Below are 12,880 nucleotides of genomic sequence, written 5' to 3' on the forward strand. Positions count from 1 at the left end.
AATCCCCACTATTCCTTTTGGATAAATGCGTATATTTATGTACCCATTTGTCAGGCTACAGGGTATCCATCAGCCGTTTCGTTCACCCCCGATTTGTTTATAACATTTCTAGTTTCAGTTAATGGCAATCCGTTTATTTTCGTTTCTCTGGCATCGAGCCAGCAGCAAACCAGATCGATTTATAAATTGTTTTTGATTTTTTTTATTTTTTTTTTAGTTTGGCGTGATTTGATTTCTTTTTATTTCATTTCAGTTGTGTTTTCGCTTTAAGCGAAAATTGGGGATAAATTATTAAATTGCTTTTCGCACATTTCATTTTCCAATGAAAATTTGTGCACGTCATTGTGGCGCGTTGTGTTGAGGGGGGGGGGGGGGGGGGGGGGGGAAGGGGTCGAAGGAGAGTGGCTTGGTGGGGGTGGCTGTGCTGTAGATAGTTTTTGGCTGCCAGCCAGAAATGAATTTCCATGGCTTATTGGGTTAAATTTAATTAATTTATCCCATTCACAGTGTCCTTTATAAATGTTTTCCAACCGTGTGTAATTACACATATATTCAATGGACATTTCCCTGAATAGGGATCCAATCCAATCTGTCTCTTTGTCGCCTGCAATTTGCAATTTTCATGTACCCTAGTTATTATGAAGGTATAATTATTCTTTCTAAATGTTGGCAAAGTAAAAGCTATTTGACCAAATTTATAGATTAAAGAGGAATCCAACATATCTATCATATACCCTTCAAATCGGCTCAGGCGTTCTTGAGGTATTCAGGATTTCAGGAGCAAAAGGATATAATCAACAAAAGAGAAAGAGTGGAGAAGCGTTCTGTGTCCCTTGTGCAGGGTATCAAATGTTTCGATGCCTTCCGATGCCCTTTTTCCTTGTTTTATTTGCCTTTATTTATGTATTTATTGTTTCATGTGCATCCACTTTTATTCCACTGCACACACAGATACACATATGTATACTTTTGTTGTGTTTGTGCTTCATTTAAATTTGAATTTTTTCCCTGCGAAATTTACACAATTCCAATTAATGGCATTTAATTATTTATCCGGCATTTTACACAGTGTTCTTCCTGCCCCGGCCCCCCGCAGCCGTCAATGAATTTTGCATTTTTATGGCATGTTGTAAATATTTGCGTTTGGAATTTAAAATTCAAATGGTGTACACTGAAAAATGGGGTGGCATTGGGCAAAACAATGTCCACTTTTGTGGGCCTCATTGCGTGAGAAAAAGTGCCGTAGGTGGCGGAAGATAGAGAGAGAGAGAGAGTGAGTCAGAGTGAGAGGGGGCATGTAATAGTGCGTGGAATAAGAGGGCTGCTAAAAGAGTTCCCAAGACGAATAATAATGTCTGTACAAGTCCTTTGAAAGGGGAAACCAATTTGTTGGCGTTACAAAAATATTTTTGGGAACTTTCTTTATATTTGAAATTATTTCCTTGTAATATTTCCCAGATTCCGCGCGTGAGTATATTTTACCCGAAAATATTTCAAATATTGTATTGTCCGACACACTTGCTTATATTTACACACATTTCTTAAGTATTTCAAATAACACAAAATGTGAATCATCTAGAATCTAGAACTAAGCAATCTCTGTACACCCCTGGGACACGCTCCACTGCCATCATCGATGGCCGCAAAACCAGGGCGATGTCTCAAAATTATAAATACATTTCGCATACAGAAATAAAATCAAATCGAATCAAAAAGAACCAACAGCTGAAAATGAGAAACAAAAAAAAATACCAAAAAAAATGTACCTATTTTTAATAGGCGACGCTTTTGATACCCTTTCCGAGCAATCGTTTGTGGAGATTATCCAGGAAATGGAATCCCAATCGAGGGGAAAGGTGCCATCAAAAGGTAATCCAGATAAAGTGTATACCCTCTGATAGGGTATACCTGTGAAGCAACGAAAATGCGTATAAAAAGAAGAGAAATAATCTCGGAAAGCTATTAAAATTTGGTTTCGGTAGGCGACGATTTTGATACCCTCTCCGAGCAATCGTTTGTGGAGATTCTCCAGGAAATGGAATCCCAATCGAGGGGAAAGGTGCCATCAAGACGTATACAGTGGTATACCCTCTTCTAGGGTATACCTGTGAGGCAACGAAAATGCGTATAAAAAGAAGCGAAATAATCGCGGAAAGCTATTAAAATTTGGTTTCGGTAGGCGACGCTTTTGATACCCTTTCAAAGCAATCGTTTGTGGAGATTCTCCAGGAAAAGGAATCCCAATCGAGGGGAAAGGTGCCATCAAGACGTATACAGTGGTATACCCTCTTCTAGGGTATACCTGTGAAGAAACGAAAATGCGTATAAAAGCAGAGAAATAATCGCGGAAAGCTATTAAAATTTGGTTTCGGTAGGCGACGCTTTTGATACCCTCTCCGAGCAATCGTTTGTGGAGATTATCCAGGAAATGGAATCCCAATCGAGGGGAAAGGTGCCATCAAGACGTATACAGTGGTATACCCTCTTCTAGGGTATACCTGTGAGGCAACGAAAATGCGTATAAAAAGAAGCGAAATAATCGCGGAAAGCTATTAAAATTTAATCAGAAACACAAGCGACCCTGCGGTCAAAATTCCCACAACACTCGCCGCCTATCTGTGACTCTCGCCGCTCACTCCCCTTGACTCCCAGACACTGACACTGACACACACACACACACACACACACACACACACACACACTCTCCCTCTCGTTCTGACCCTCTGTCAGAGCCTGGTGGGATGTTGATAATTCCTCCTGTTTCGGGGCAGGGGCAGGGGCCAAGGCGGGGACGCCTGCTTGTGGACGACGACGACCGACCCGACCCCACTGATTAATCGTCTGCAGAGTGGAGAGGGTCTTGTTCTCGGGTCAACCACCATGGCGCCAGCGACAGCCAAGAGCAGCAGCCGCAAGATCATTATGGGCATCATCCTCTTCATCATCGTGGTCGGATGCTGTGGCAACATTTTCTTTGTGTGTGTGTGTGTCTCGTTTTGTTTATTTTTGATTCGTGTGACGCGAAAAAGTACTCGCTGCCGTAAATTTGTGTCTCTTCCGTTTTGGATACCCCGCACGAGGGTATGATGGCACTTTTGAGAGGGTAATAGACTCCAAATGGCAGCTACAGGCTATAGGGTATCAAATCTTTGATACAGGAAGTCCAACAGCTGCGCTATTTTAGCATTTCCTCTTTAATCCAACGCCTCCCTTCACGCCACCCCTTTTGCCACCCGCAAGCCTACTGTTTTTATTTAATACAATTATTCATGCCAGACTGAACAATATGGAAATTTTCACAAAATAAATAACAAACGAGGGAACGGCGAGATATTGTATAGAGTCCGCGGGGAAGTCGGGAAATATGCCAGCATCAATAAACATTTCTATTAGCTTTAAACAAATGCAATTTTGGTGAAATTTAAAGAAAATTCTGTTCGATTGGGAATTCGGAAAATCCCAGATTTTTTTACGTAGAATTTCCATATATTCTCGGAAACGAAATGAAATGCATATTCCGTTAGCACAAAAAATTCTGAGAATTGTTTCAATCTTTTTTTTCTCCAGTACAGAAATATCTAATGCCATTGGAAATGGTAGAAAAATATTTTTAAAATATTTATTCGAGAGAGAGAGTGAGCGAGAGAGGTAGGCCGACTGGAACAGCTACTGTGTGAGAGAGGGACTACATCGACGCGGCTATTGAGGCTGATCAAGCGGAAATGTCCTCTCTCTCTCTCTCTCTCTCTCTTAGTTAACTATTCCAACTAAATTCCCCTCGACCCCGTTTGCAGCCAGGCATTCCAATGGGAAAAATCCCCCAATTCCGCATAAAACTGCTCCATATGGATACATGCCAATCGATCTTTGCTGAAATATTTTACTGACCTGCTGGGCGTTCCACTGCTGCATGAGGTCTTCGTGGCAGGGAAGACAGGCCTGGATCATGCCCCGCGGATCCTTGGGCCGCGAGCGGGCGGGGCGCGGATGCTGCTCGTTGAAGAGCGGAAAGTAGGCCACGGACTGGCCGAGACGCGACTCCTTGGACTTCACCGTGCTCAGCTCGAGGAGGCTGCCGCGACGCTGCTCGTCCCCGCACACGTAGCACACCTCCGTGATGGAGTTCTTGTCGGGCATGGAGAGGTCCAGTATGCCCACTTCCGCTGGCGGTTGACTGGTCGTTGCGGCCGAGGCGGCGCTCTGTCGCGGCGCTGTCGAGGCACTCACGCTGGCGCTCACGTTGCGCAGGTCCAGCACCGTGGCGTTGTCGTCCTCCAGGCCGGCTGTCGGGGGCGGCCCCAGGTGGGCGCTGCCTGGCGAGGGCATCGCACTGTAGGGATTGCCCTTGTAGTGGGCCTGCGGGTGCTCAGGACCGCCTCCTCCGCCCGCTGCCGCCTGTTGCAGCAGGTGGTAGGCCGCCGTCTGCTGCTGCAGCTGCTGGTACTGGGCGGGATGGTAGCTCGTCGCCTGGCCCGGATACGGAGATGCAGCGGCTCCGGGAGCGGTGCCCGGCTTGAATTTGTGCTGAGAGAAGCCACCGCTGCTGCTCTTTGGGGCCGGCGGTTCGCTGGGCGGTCGCGAGGAGGGCGAGGCCACTGGCATGTCCCGCGACTGCGGCCGACTCAGGTATTTGTTGTTGTTGTTGTTGCTGTTGTGGTTGCTTGTGGGCGTGGTGGCAGTCCGTGGATAATAGTCACCCGCACACCCCGCACCGCCGTATATGGGCGAGGGTGAGGCATTCCGTGAGGTACTAAGGTGATGAGGCGTCGTCGCGGGCGTCCCCGGTGGCTGGTGGGGGGAATAGTGGCGGGCCAGAGCGTAGGGATCCATGCCATGCAGTTCCGCCAGCCCGTTCTGGCCGAGATGCTCCGCACTGAGGCCCAGCACCTGGGCCGCGTACTCGCTTTGGGTGGCCACATCCGCCCCAATGTAGCCCTTGCCGTCCAGCCGCTTCATGTGATAGATGCGCTGCAGCAGGGGCTTCTTCTGGCGCTCGTACGCGTCCCACTGCTCGTTGAGGGACCGGAAGCAGAGCAGGCAGGCCCACACATACTCCTGGCTGGACGTCACACTGGCCATCCCGTGGGGCGGCTCGTGCCGCTCCAGAAACGGGAAAAACGACTCGTTCGGCCTCTCCGGGCTCTGACGCACGCGTAGGGCCTGCATCTCGTAGCCCCCCTGGCCGCCACACACAAAGCACACGGAAATGGCCATGTGGTGATCGGGTGGCGCCGATGCCCGGCCTGTGGACTTGACCCCCGTATGGGCCGGATAGTAGTGCTGCTGCTGCTGCTGCTGCTGCGCATAGCCCAGCGACAAGGCATGCTGGTGGTAAAGGTCGCTGGGTGTCCTTGCTCGGTGCGCCGCTGCTGCTGCTGCTCCTGGGGAGGGCATCAGCTCGCAGTGTGGATACAGCTGCTGCTGCTGCTTGGACGAGGCCGGAGAGGGTCCTCGTCCTGATGGTGGTGTGGGCGTGGTTGCTGGCTCGGATTGAAGGGACTGCTGCTGCTGCTGCTGTGGCTGGATGCCACCACGAAGTTCATTTTTGATATATGCTTTCGCTTTTTCCATAATATTTTCAGCTGCAATGGGAATAAATCAAAGAAAGAGTTCGATGAGAAGTTTTAAACGGGGAAAAAACGGAATAAATATACCCATTCCTCTCTTCATAAGCCCCCATTGAACAGCTGTAAAGTCAGTCGATTCCCCGCTCCCCACACCCCGCTCTCGGGTAAAAGCCTGCCAGCAAAACAGAAAATTCGACGCTCGTTAATCGAACGATTGCCGACGGCGATAACCTATTTAATCGCAGCCCACGATAACCCGCAGCACTCGGCGATCATGATCCCCTGATCTCCGTGGAGAGCATCAATGTGGGAAGTATAAATAAATAAAGCGAAAAAGAAAAGAAAGAATATGCGAGAAGAATATTTGCATGCTAAAGTGATTCGACGATTTGTCGGACGTTGCTTCTTGTCTCTGAGTCGCGATGTATTTATTTTGAGTGGCAGTGTGTGGCTTTTTTTCTGTGTGTTTTCCTTTTTTTTTCTGCGCATTTGTTTTCATTAATATGTATTACAGTTTCAGCGACATGTGACGCAAGTCTCTCAAAAGGAAACACTCGAAAAGCTGATAACAAGCGAAATGGCAGGGGAAAAGCGGAGGCGAGGAAAGCCCCAGTCCCAGTCCCAGGGAATATATGAGCGAAACTTTGGGAACGCTATTTGCATACATATATCTCGCACTCGAGCTGTCCAGAATAATCCGGCTAAATGTGGGGCCCAAATGTATCGATTATTTGCTGATACGCAAAACCAGATCGAAATGTTGCTAATTTTCTTTATCAAAGCAAAGTAGATCCACCACCACAACATTTGCTAAACAATTCGGTGCTGTCCTCGTTTAGCGCACCCCAAAAATTATGAAATGAAGCGGTAAACAGAGGTAAACAGGGCATACCCTTACAGAGGGTAGGTTAGGGTATTTCAAAACAATTCAATAAAGATTATTTGCCTGTAAAGTTATCCAATCAAAATATTAGGAAACCCATTACATTTTTCATTATTTACTCAAAACAATTTATTTAGTTTCTGCAGCAGCAAAATAAAGTTGTAAAGTGCACATAAAAAAGCAAACAGATCGGTGGCTTTTCATGTTTCAATTATTTTTTATGAATGCACATTTTCATTGATTTTCTGTAGAATGGTTTTTGCTTCTTGTTTCTGCAGAACTTCAGAGAGGGAGAGCGCGCGCGGGTAGCTTTCATTTCACTTTATATGCATTTGCTTTTTGCGTTTTTCTTTGCTTTTGCAAGCTTTTAAGAGTTGTTTTTCAACTGTTCGTGAGTGTGTGTTCGCGTGCGTTCGCGTGTGTGTGTGCCTCAGCCTGCACTTGAACATTGTTGCTGTTGCTCTGCACGCCGCCCGCCCCCCCACACTCGTTCGTCCTGCAGTTGTTTTAAAAGTTTTTATACCCGATATTTTTAGAGCTAAAGGGTATGCTGCGTTCGCATTGAAACGTAGAACACCGATGCTACTGACTGATCGACAATACAATAAATATTTTAGACAGCAATACGTACACAGAAAAAATAGCACAGTCACAAGAAACACACCCACCCATAGTTTTTAAATTCAAACATAATAAAATTAAATATAAATCATTTTGATTTAAATATAAATTTATTTATAAACACGGCCCATATTTAATCTGAATATAAAACAATTTAAAATAAATATATTTAATTTTAATATGAAATATATTTAATTTAAATATGAGATGTTATTAATTTAAATATGAGATAAATTTAATTTAAAAATGAAAAATATTTAATTTAAAAATTAAATATAAAAAATATAAAATATATTTAATTTCAATATGAAATATATTTAATTTAGATAAGAAATACTAGAAGGCAAGCCCACTGGCACACTCGCTATCGGGCAACGACGACGACACAAAACTTTTTCATATAATAGAGAGATATTGGATCAAATATTCTAATATAAATATTAATTTGAATAAATATAATATAAATATAAATAATTATTCGAGGCTCAGGACGTTTGTTCTCTCTAATGAAATCTCTTCTTAACACAAGGGACACCAAAGATACATATGATATATCGATTATTCACTACCTTTCCATCTTACTGCCCAGAGATTTCCTTGTAGTTGGAAATGTACTTTCCTCACAACAAATAGCTTGGTAGAGGGTATCTCTACAGTCCAACTAGTTAATACAGTGAAATTTCTAGTTTTTGTTTGCTTGCTTCACATAAGAACATTTTTATGGCCCTCGTGTCCTTGTTTTTGTTTGAATTTTCTACTTTTTTCTGCGCTCATTTTTTTTTTTTAGAAAGAGTAGTAGCAGGGGGGAGGAGGGCAGAGGCGTGGCACTGGTAGTGCCAAGCCAGCAAAGCATTTTTAAAGTTCTCTGCCGCTCCTGCTACCCCCCTCTATACTTTTTAAGAAATTTGTAACTTTAACAATTGAACTTCTTTCGCTCTCCCTTTCGCCACTCTCTTCTACATTTTATGCTCTCTCTCTCTCAAGCTTATCTCTGATGTTCTTGACTTTGTTTTTGTTATTCTATGCCGTTACAGTTGGAGGCGAAAATGGAACGGAAGTTGCCTTCACGAAGAGAACGGGCGGGGGGGAGGAGGGCATTGAACAAGTTCCAGGACAAGAAAGAACAAGTTGCGAAAGTTTTTAGCGCAGTTGGGAATTCCCATTCACCCATTCTCCTCCCTCCTGTTGCTCCTTCTGTTCGCGATTATGGTTTTTTTTTGTACCCAGTAATCGTAGAGTGCAGGGGTATATTTCATTTCATAGCTGCATATGAAATATCGGTATAATCTATGGATAAAATTCAAATAAAGAGTAAAGAGCTCTCTCGTAGCAGCTCTTAAGCGTGCCGTGCCCGTGCAATGGCAGTACTGGGTATGTCATTGTCGAGGCAATCAACTAAAGCGTTCCTTATTTTTTTTTCGCCTTCTGTTCCGTTACTTTTTGGTTATTTTCCGAGGAGCCTGCAAAGTGAGTTAAGGTGCTTAAGTTTCGCTGTCTTCATTGTTCGTTGATTTTCCTCGTATTTTCTTCGTATTTTTCTTGTGCCAGTTTCCACTTGTTTTTATTTTGTTCGTTGGAGGGGGAGGGGGCGTGCTGAAAAAAACTAAACGCTGCGGGGAGACACCGGAGCCATGCTGAGTTTTGGGAAGTTTTTTGCCAACTTTCAGCGGAACAAAAATGTAATAATAAATCTAAAAATTGAAATATGAAAAAATGCCAGAGAAATGGCAAGAAGAAGAGGAAAGGATGGGGAAAAAACTGCGAATATTCGCACTTTTCATACATATTCTCTCTTTGTTGCAATTGAAGTTACGAGCAAAATTGAATTTTAAAATTTGCATTGGCCAAAACCGAAAGGATACAGGAACGAAAGAGACAGAAACAACGGAGCCAACAATAGCGACATGAAAAACATAAATCCTGTCCCGACCGATGGGAGATGGGGACAAAGAGGGGAGGGAGAGAGAGACAGAAAGAGAGAGAGAGAGCATAAAATGGAATTTATTAAATAGCATTCCGCGCAATAAACTCTCGCACAAAAATAAAAATGCTACAAAAACACGCACAGACGCACACATGCACAAAGAGCGCAACGCACACCAATGCCAGCATTTGGACATGCAATTTTATAGCAGGACGTCGTCTCTGCCACTGCCTCTACCTTCCCCCAGTTCCCCCCTGCCAAACAGTTGCAAAGGGAAACAGGAAGGAGGAAGGCGAAGCCGTGGATACCCTTCCAGACGCATCGATAGAAAGTAGCTCTAAGGCAATCTCTTCTACCGATTCGAATAGATATATTTGCAAATAAGATAGATTTTTTAACAGAAATAAATTGACGAATAGAGCAAGAAAAGGCCATGGCCATTGCAAACCCCTGACCAAAATGCTTGTACCCTCTCCATGAAAGCGTATGAAATTGGGGAAAAAAAGCAAAAGCCCGCACAACATTTTTTCCATTAAGAGCCCCCCAAAAACCTGGACAGGACGGCTAAAAAGGGCCCGAGAACGGTCGAGGGTTCGAGGCTGGGGATCCGCCAATCAAAAAGGAATAAAACAAATAAAAATGGTAAATTAATAACCGTTCTGGTTGGCCAAAGGTCTCGGGTACGGAAGAGCCGTGATACGTCGGATCCAATGAATTGACATTTAATTATTGTGTAAATCATCATTTTTATTTTTCTTTCACCCTTTTTTCCGATAAATTGAATAACCGTTTTAATAAAACCGTTGAGTTTTCATAAAGTTAATCAAAAATGTAACTCTTGAACAGAGTGGTCTGTAATCAATATAGCCAATATATCTTCTTCAAACGTACATATGCAATTTTTAATTGCACTACGTGTATTACGAAATACTTGGTATATGATTCGGAATGGAAACCAGACTTTGATTGATTTAAATTAATTGAATTTTCAATTTGGCTGGCGTCTGGACGAACCAACCGAAAACCGGTTTCCACCGACTCAAGGCGATCCGAGCAATTGAAGAAACGTTATTTGAATGATTGTACTGATTGTTCCGATACTGACCTGTAATTTGGGGTTTTGTTTGGGTTATTCCAGTCGCTATCCGCTGCTAATCCCAGGCATGTGTGTGTGTGTGCTCACTGAGGAAGCCCAAGGAGAGTTAACATCTGGGTGAACCACGTGGGAGACGGGCTTTGGGGGAATTAAATCCGTTGAACCATTTGGCGCTTAGCAGAGGGGCACAGCAGGGCAGGAAGACTCAATGGGGATTTAACTTAACTGAGAGCACATTTGGGTGCAGGCACTTTTCTTGACTTTCTTTTCACACTCTCTTCGGCTCTTTCGCACCTTTTTCTCACATTCTTTGTTGTTGCTTTTGAAGCTTTAAAGGGCACAAATGGAATATGATTGGATTGGTATTCTCAGCTGTTTTGGGCTTTCATTTCTTTTAATTACGCGTATAAAAACTTAATTGATTTATTATTGCACTTTTCTGTTCTTTTCATGCTGATTTGTGCATTTGTGCAATTGAATTTCTCACTTTATTCAACATTTACAGAATTCAGAACAGCATTTTTCGCTTCATGGTCACTGCGGTGGTCTCTGCACCAGAAACGTAGACAGAGGCAGTGGCAGAGCCAGTGACGGAGACGGTGACGGTGACGGCGACAGCGACGGCTACGACGAGGGCAACGACAGTCGACACCATTTCACCGGCGACGAAAACGACAACCACAACCGACGAGAATCTCGATCACACGCTGCTGCTGCTGCTCGCGCTGCAACTGGTGCTGCTCTGCCCCCACGTCAACAGCAGCCAGCCACAACAAGAACAATATTTGTACGTAATACTGTTGAACTTTTAGCCAAGGTTTAAACGCTTAAAGAGTTTCTATCAGCCTTAAGCAGCGTTCCCCTCTCTCTCTCTCTACTTCTGCCGCTGCTGCCAGAGCGAGCGCTTATCCAATTGTTTGCTTTTTGCCTACGCTTGTTGCTGCTGCGGCGCTGGCGCGCTGCTTCTGCTGCTGTTGTTCTGGCGATTTGCTGGAACTCGCGAGTGTCTCGCAGGTGCTTTCGAATATCTTAATAATTGGTACAATCACCCGCGTGTTTTCGCCGACTAGCGCAGTTATTTACGTTCAATTTGAGGAGAGAATTTATAGAAAAGTGCAGGTTCACAAGCGCTGCCTCAGAAATATACCGAAACTACGTCACATTTTAAAAAATATACCGGAAAATACTGACGAATTATTTGTAATCAAGTTGGATAGTCGTTTTTTTTTGGATATTCCGCGGAATATAACTAGCTAGCTAAAGCCTGAGGGTCTGAGCTCATAATTTTATCCGAATCTTGCATCAATTTCCTACAAGACTGGTTAACTAGAAGTTCTCATAATAGCTCGATTGCTTATAAAATAAGGTTTAAACAAGACCGGTCAACGACAATTTCCACTAAATTATTTTAATCACATGTTAACTACACGCTAACTACACATTTGCTACATATTTACTACATTTTCATGTAAGTAACAAAGGCGACACCTGAAGGGGAAATGTGAACGTTTTAAACATTTTTGGCCGTTTTTTTTTCATATAAGCCCCATGGCAGCGCCAGTGTGAAAAACCTCCGTTATCCAAAAAATGGAGATTTTGATGGAAAACGACCAGGAATTCGATTCTGATCAAGATTCGATTCGATGTGGCCTGGGACATCGGCTCTAAGTGGCATTTCTACACGGTTTCTACATTGGACAAGAGGGTGAGACCATAACTCGTCTTAAGATATACTGGAAAATACCAGAAAATACTATAAAAAGTATACAAATTGCAAGGTGTGTGAGCTAGACGGGGTGCAACACAGCGTAGCAACACAGCGTAGCCACATCCATGAAAATAGTTTCAACTTTTTAAAGTTTCAACTTTTTGAACATTGTATTTAACGGAAACATTGGAAACGGGAAACAAACCCTCAAAATGAGATTAAATATGGTTGCTATTGTCACCATCCTCATAGGTAAGAATACAGTTGCAGAAATGAAATAAATCAAGCTCAATTCCATTGCAGGATTGGCATTCTGTCCATTATTAACGACCACAACTCCCCGTGAAACACGACGAAATACAACAAACAAAGATGATGGGACATCCGAAAAGATCAATGAATCTATTTCCATGCTGAACAATTCACAATTCGTGGATGATCTGAAGACATCCCTCAAACGTTTCCAGCAAAACCTTGAAGAGCCATTAAAGAAGAAAATGCTGCCCAAGCAAATCTTACTGCCCCATCTAATTTTTGCTAACATGATACAGCCCATCGGGGGCTATGAACGCAACAACACGATCAAAACGGGGGAGTCCAATGCTGGCACAGGCCTTCCAGGCGGCAGTCTATCACCCAAATTAAGCTACATCCGACTGATGAGTGTTTTGATTGATCATATCTGTGGGTAGAGAGTATCCTTTCTTCCTAGATGATCTACTGATCCTGCTCCTCACGCCCCCCGCAGGGTTGACTGCTTCTGAACCACCAAAAGAAGGTGCCGCATCCTCAGAGGAAACTCCAAAATTGACCAACAACACGATAATGTGAGGAGAGTTCGATGAGGTGTGGTTGTAGAGTACATGAGAGGATTTTGGCGATATTTATACATATATTGAAAATACACTTTATTTCATATCATATTCAGTTTTAAGTATGGCCAAAACATAATCAAATGGAAAACAGAAGAACCAAAGACAAAATCAAAACTTTTAAATTCAGTTCAAAGTGGAGAAAGGAGTGTGAAAATCAATCAACTTCTTCAAAAATAGATTCAAAAAATAAAACATAAATTTCTGGT

At 43.6% G+C, this 12,880-nt stretch overlaps 2 protein-coding genes across 6 annotated transcripts in view; one reads left to right on the forward strand and one right to left on the reverse strand.

Annotated features, from left to right (window-relative positions):
• px (MAP7 domain-containg protein plexus) overlaps window positions 1-11,261 on the reverse strand; it is a 70,278-nt gene extending 59,017 nt beyond the window's left edge. For 2 of the 4 annotated variants that reach the window (XM_033378566.1, XM_033378565.1), the window contains exons 1-2: window positions 10,101-11,259; window positions 3,889-5,582 (exon numbers count right to left, since the gene is read on the reverse strand). In XM_033378566.1, coding sequence (XP_033234457.1) covers window positions 3,889-5,571 — 1,683 coding nt within the window. In that variant the 5' untranslated portion in view covers window positions 5,572-5,582; window positions 10,101-11,259. Of the gene's footprint in view, window positions 1-3,888; window positions 5,583-10,100 lie in introns of all 4 variants that reach the window. The other 2 variants (XM_002138422.3, XM_033378568.1) reach the window with 2 other exon arrangements.
• Window positions 11,262-11,930: 669 nt separating this feature from the next.
• On the forward strand, window positions 11,931-12,872 carry LOC26532775 (uncharacterized). Of its 2 annotated transcripts, XM_015184220.2 has the most exons (4): window positions 11,931-12,051; window positions 12,103-12,483; window positions 12,548-12,645; window positions 12,728-12,872. In XM_015184220.2, the coding sequence occupies exons 1-3, from the start codon at window positions 12,012-12,014 to the stop codon at window positions 12,628-12,630; spliced, it is 504 nt and encodes a 167-aa protein (XP_015039706.2). In that variant the 5' UTR covers window positions 11,931-12,011; the 3' UTR covers window positions 12,631-12,645; window positions 12,728-12,872. The 2 variants fall into 2 exon arrangements, with proteins under 2 accessions (XP_015039706.2, XP_015039705.2); XM_015184219.2 differs by having other exon boundaries at window positions 12,548-12,811.
• Window positions 12,873-12,880: the final 8 nt, after the last annotated feature.

This window comes from Drosophila pseudoobscura, chromosome 3 (assembly GCF_009870125.1).
Source record: "Drosophila pseudoobscura strain MV-25-SWS-2005 chromosome 3, UCI_Dpse_MV25, whole genome shotgun sequence".
Lineage (NCBI taxonomy): Eukaryota > Metazoa > Arthropoda > Insecta > Diptera > Drosophilidae > Drosophila > Drosophila pseudoobscura.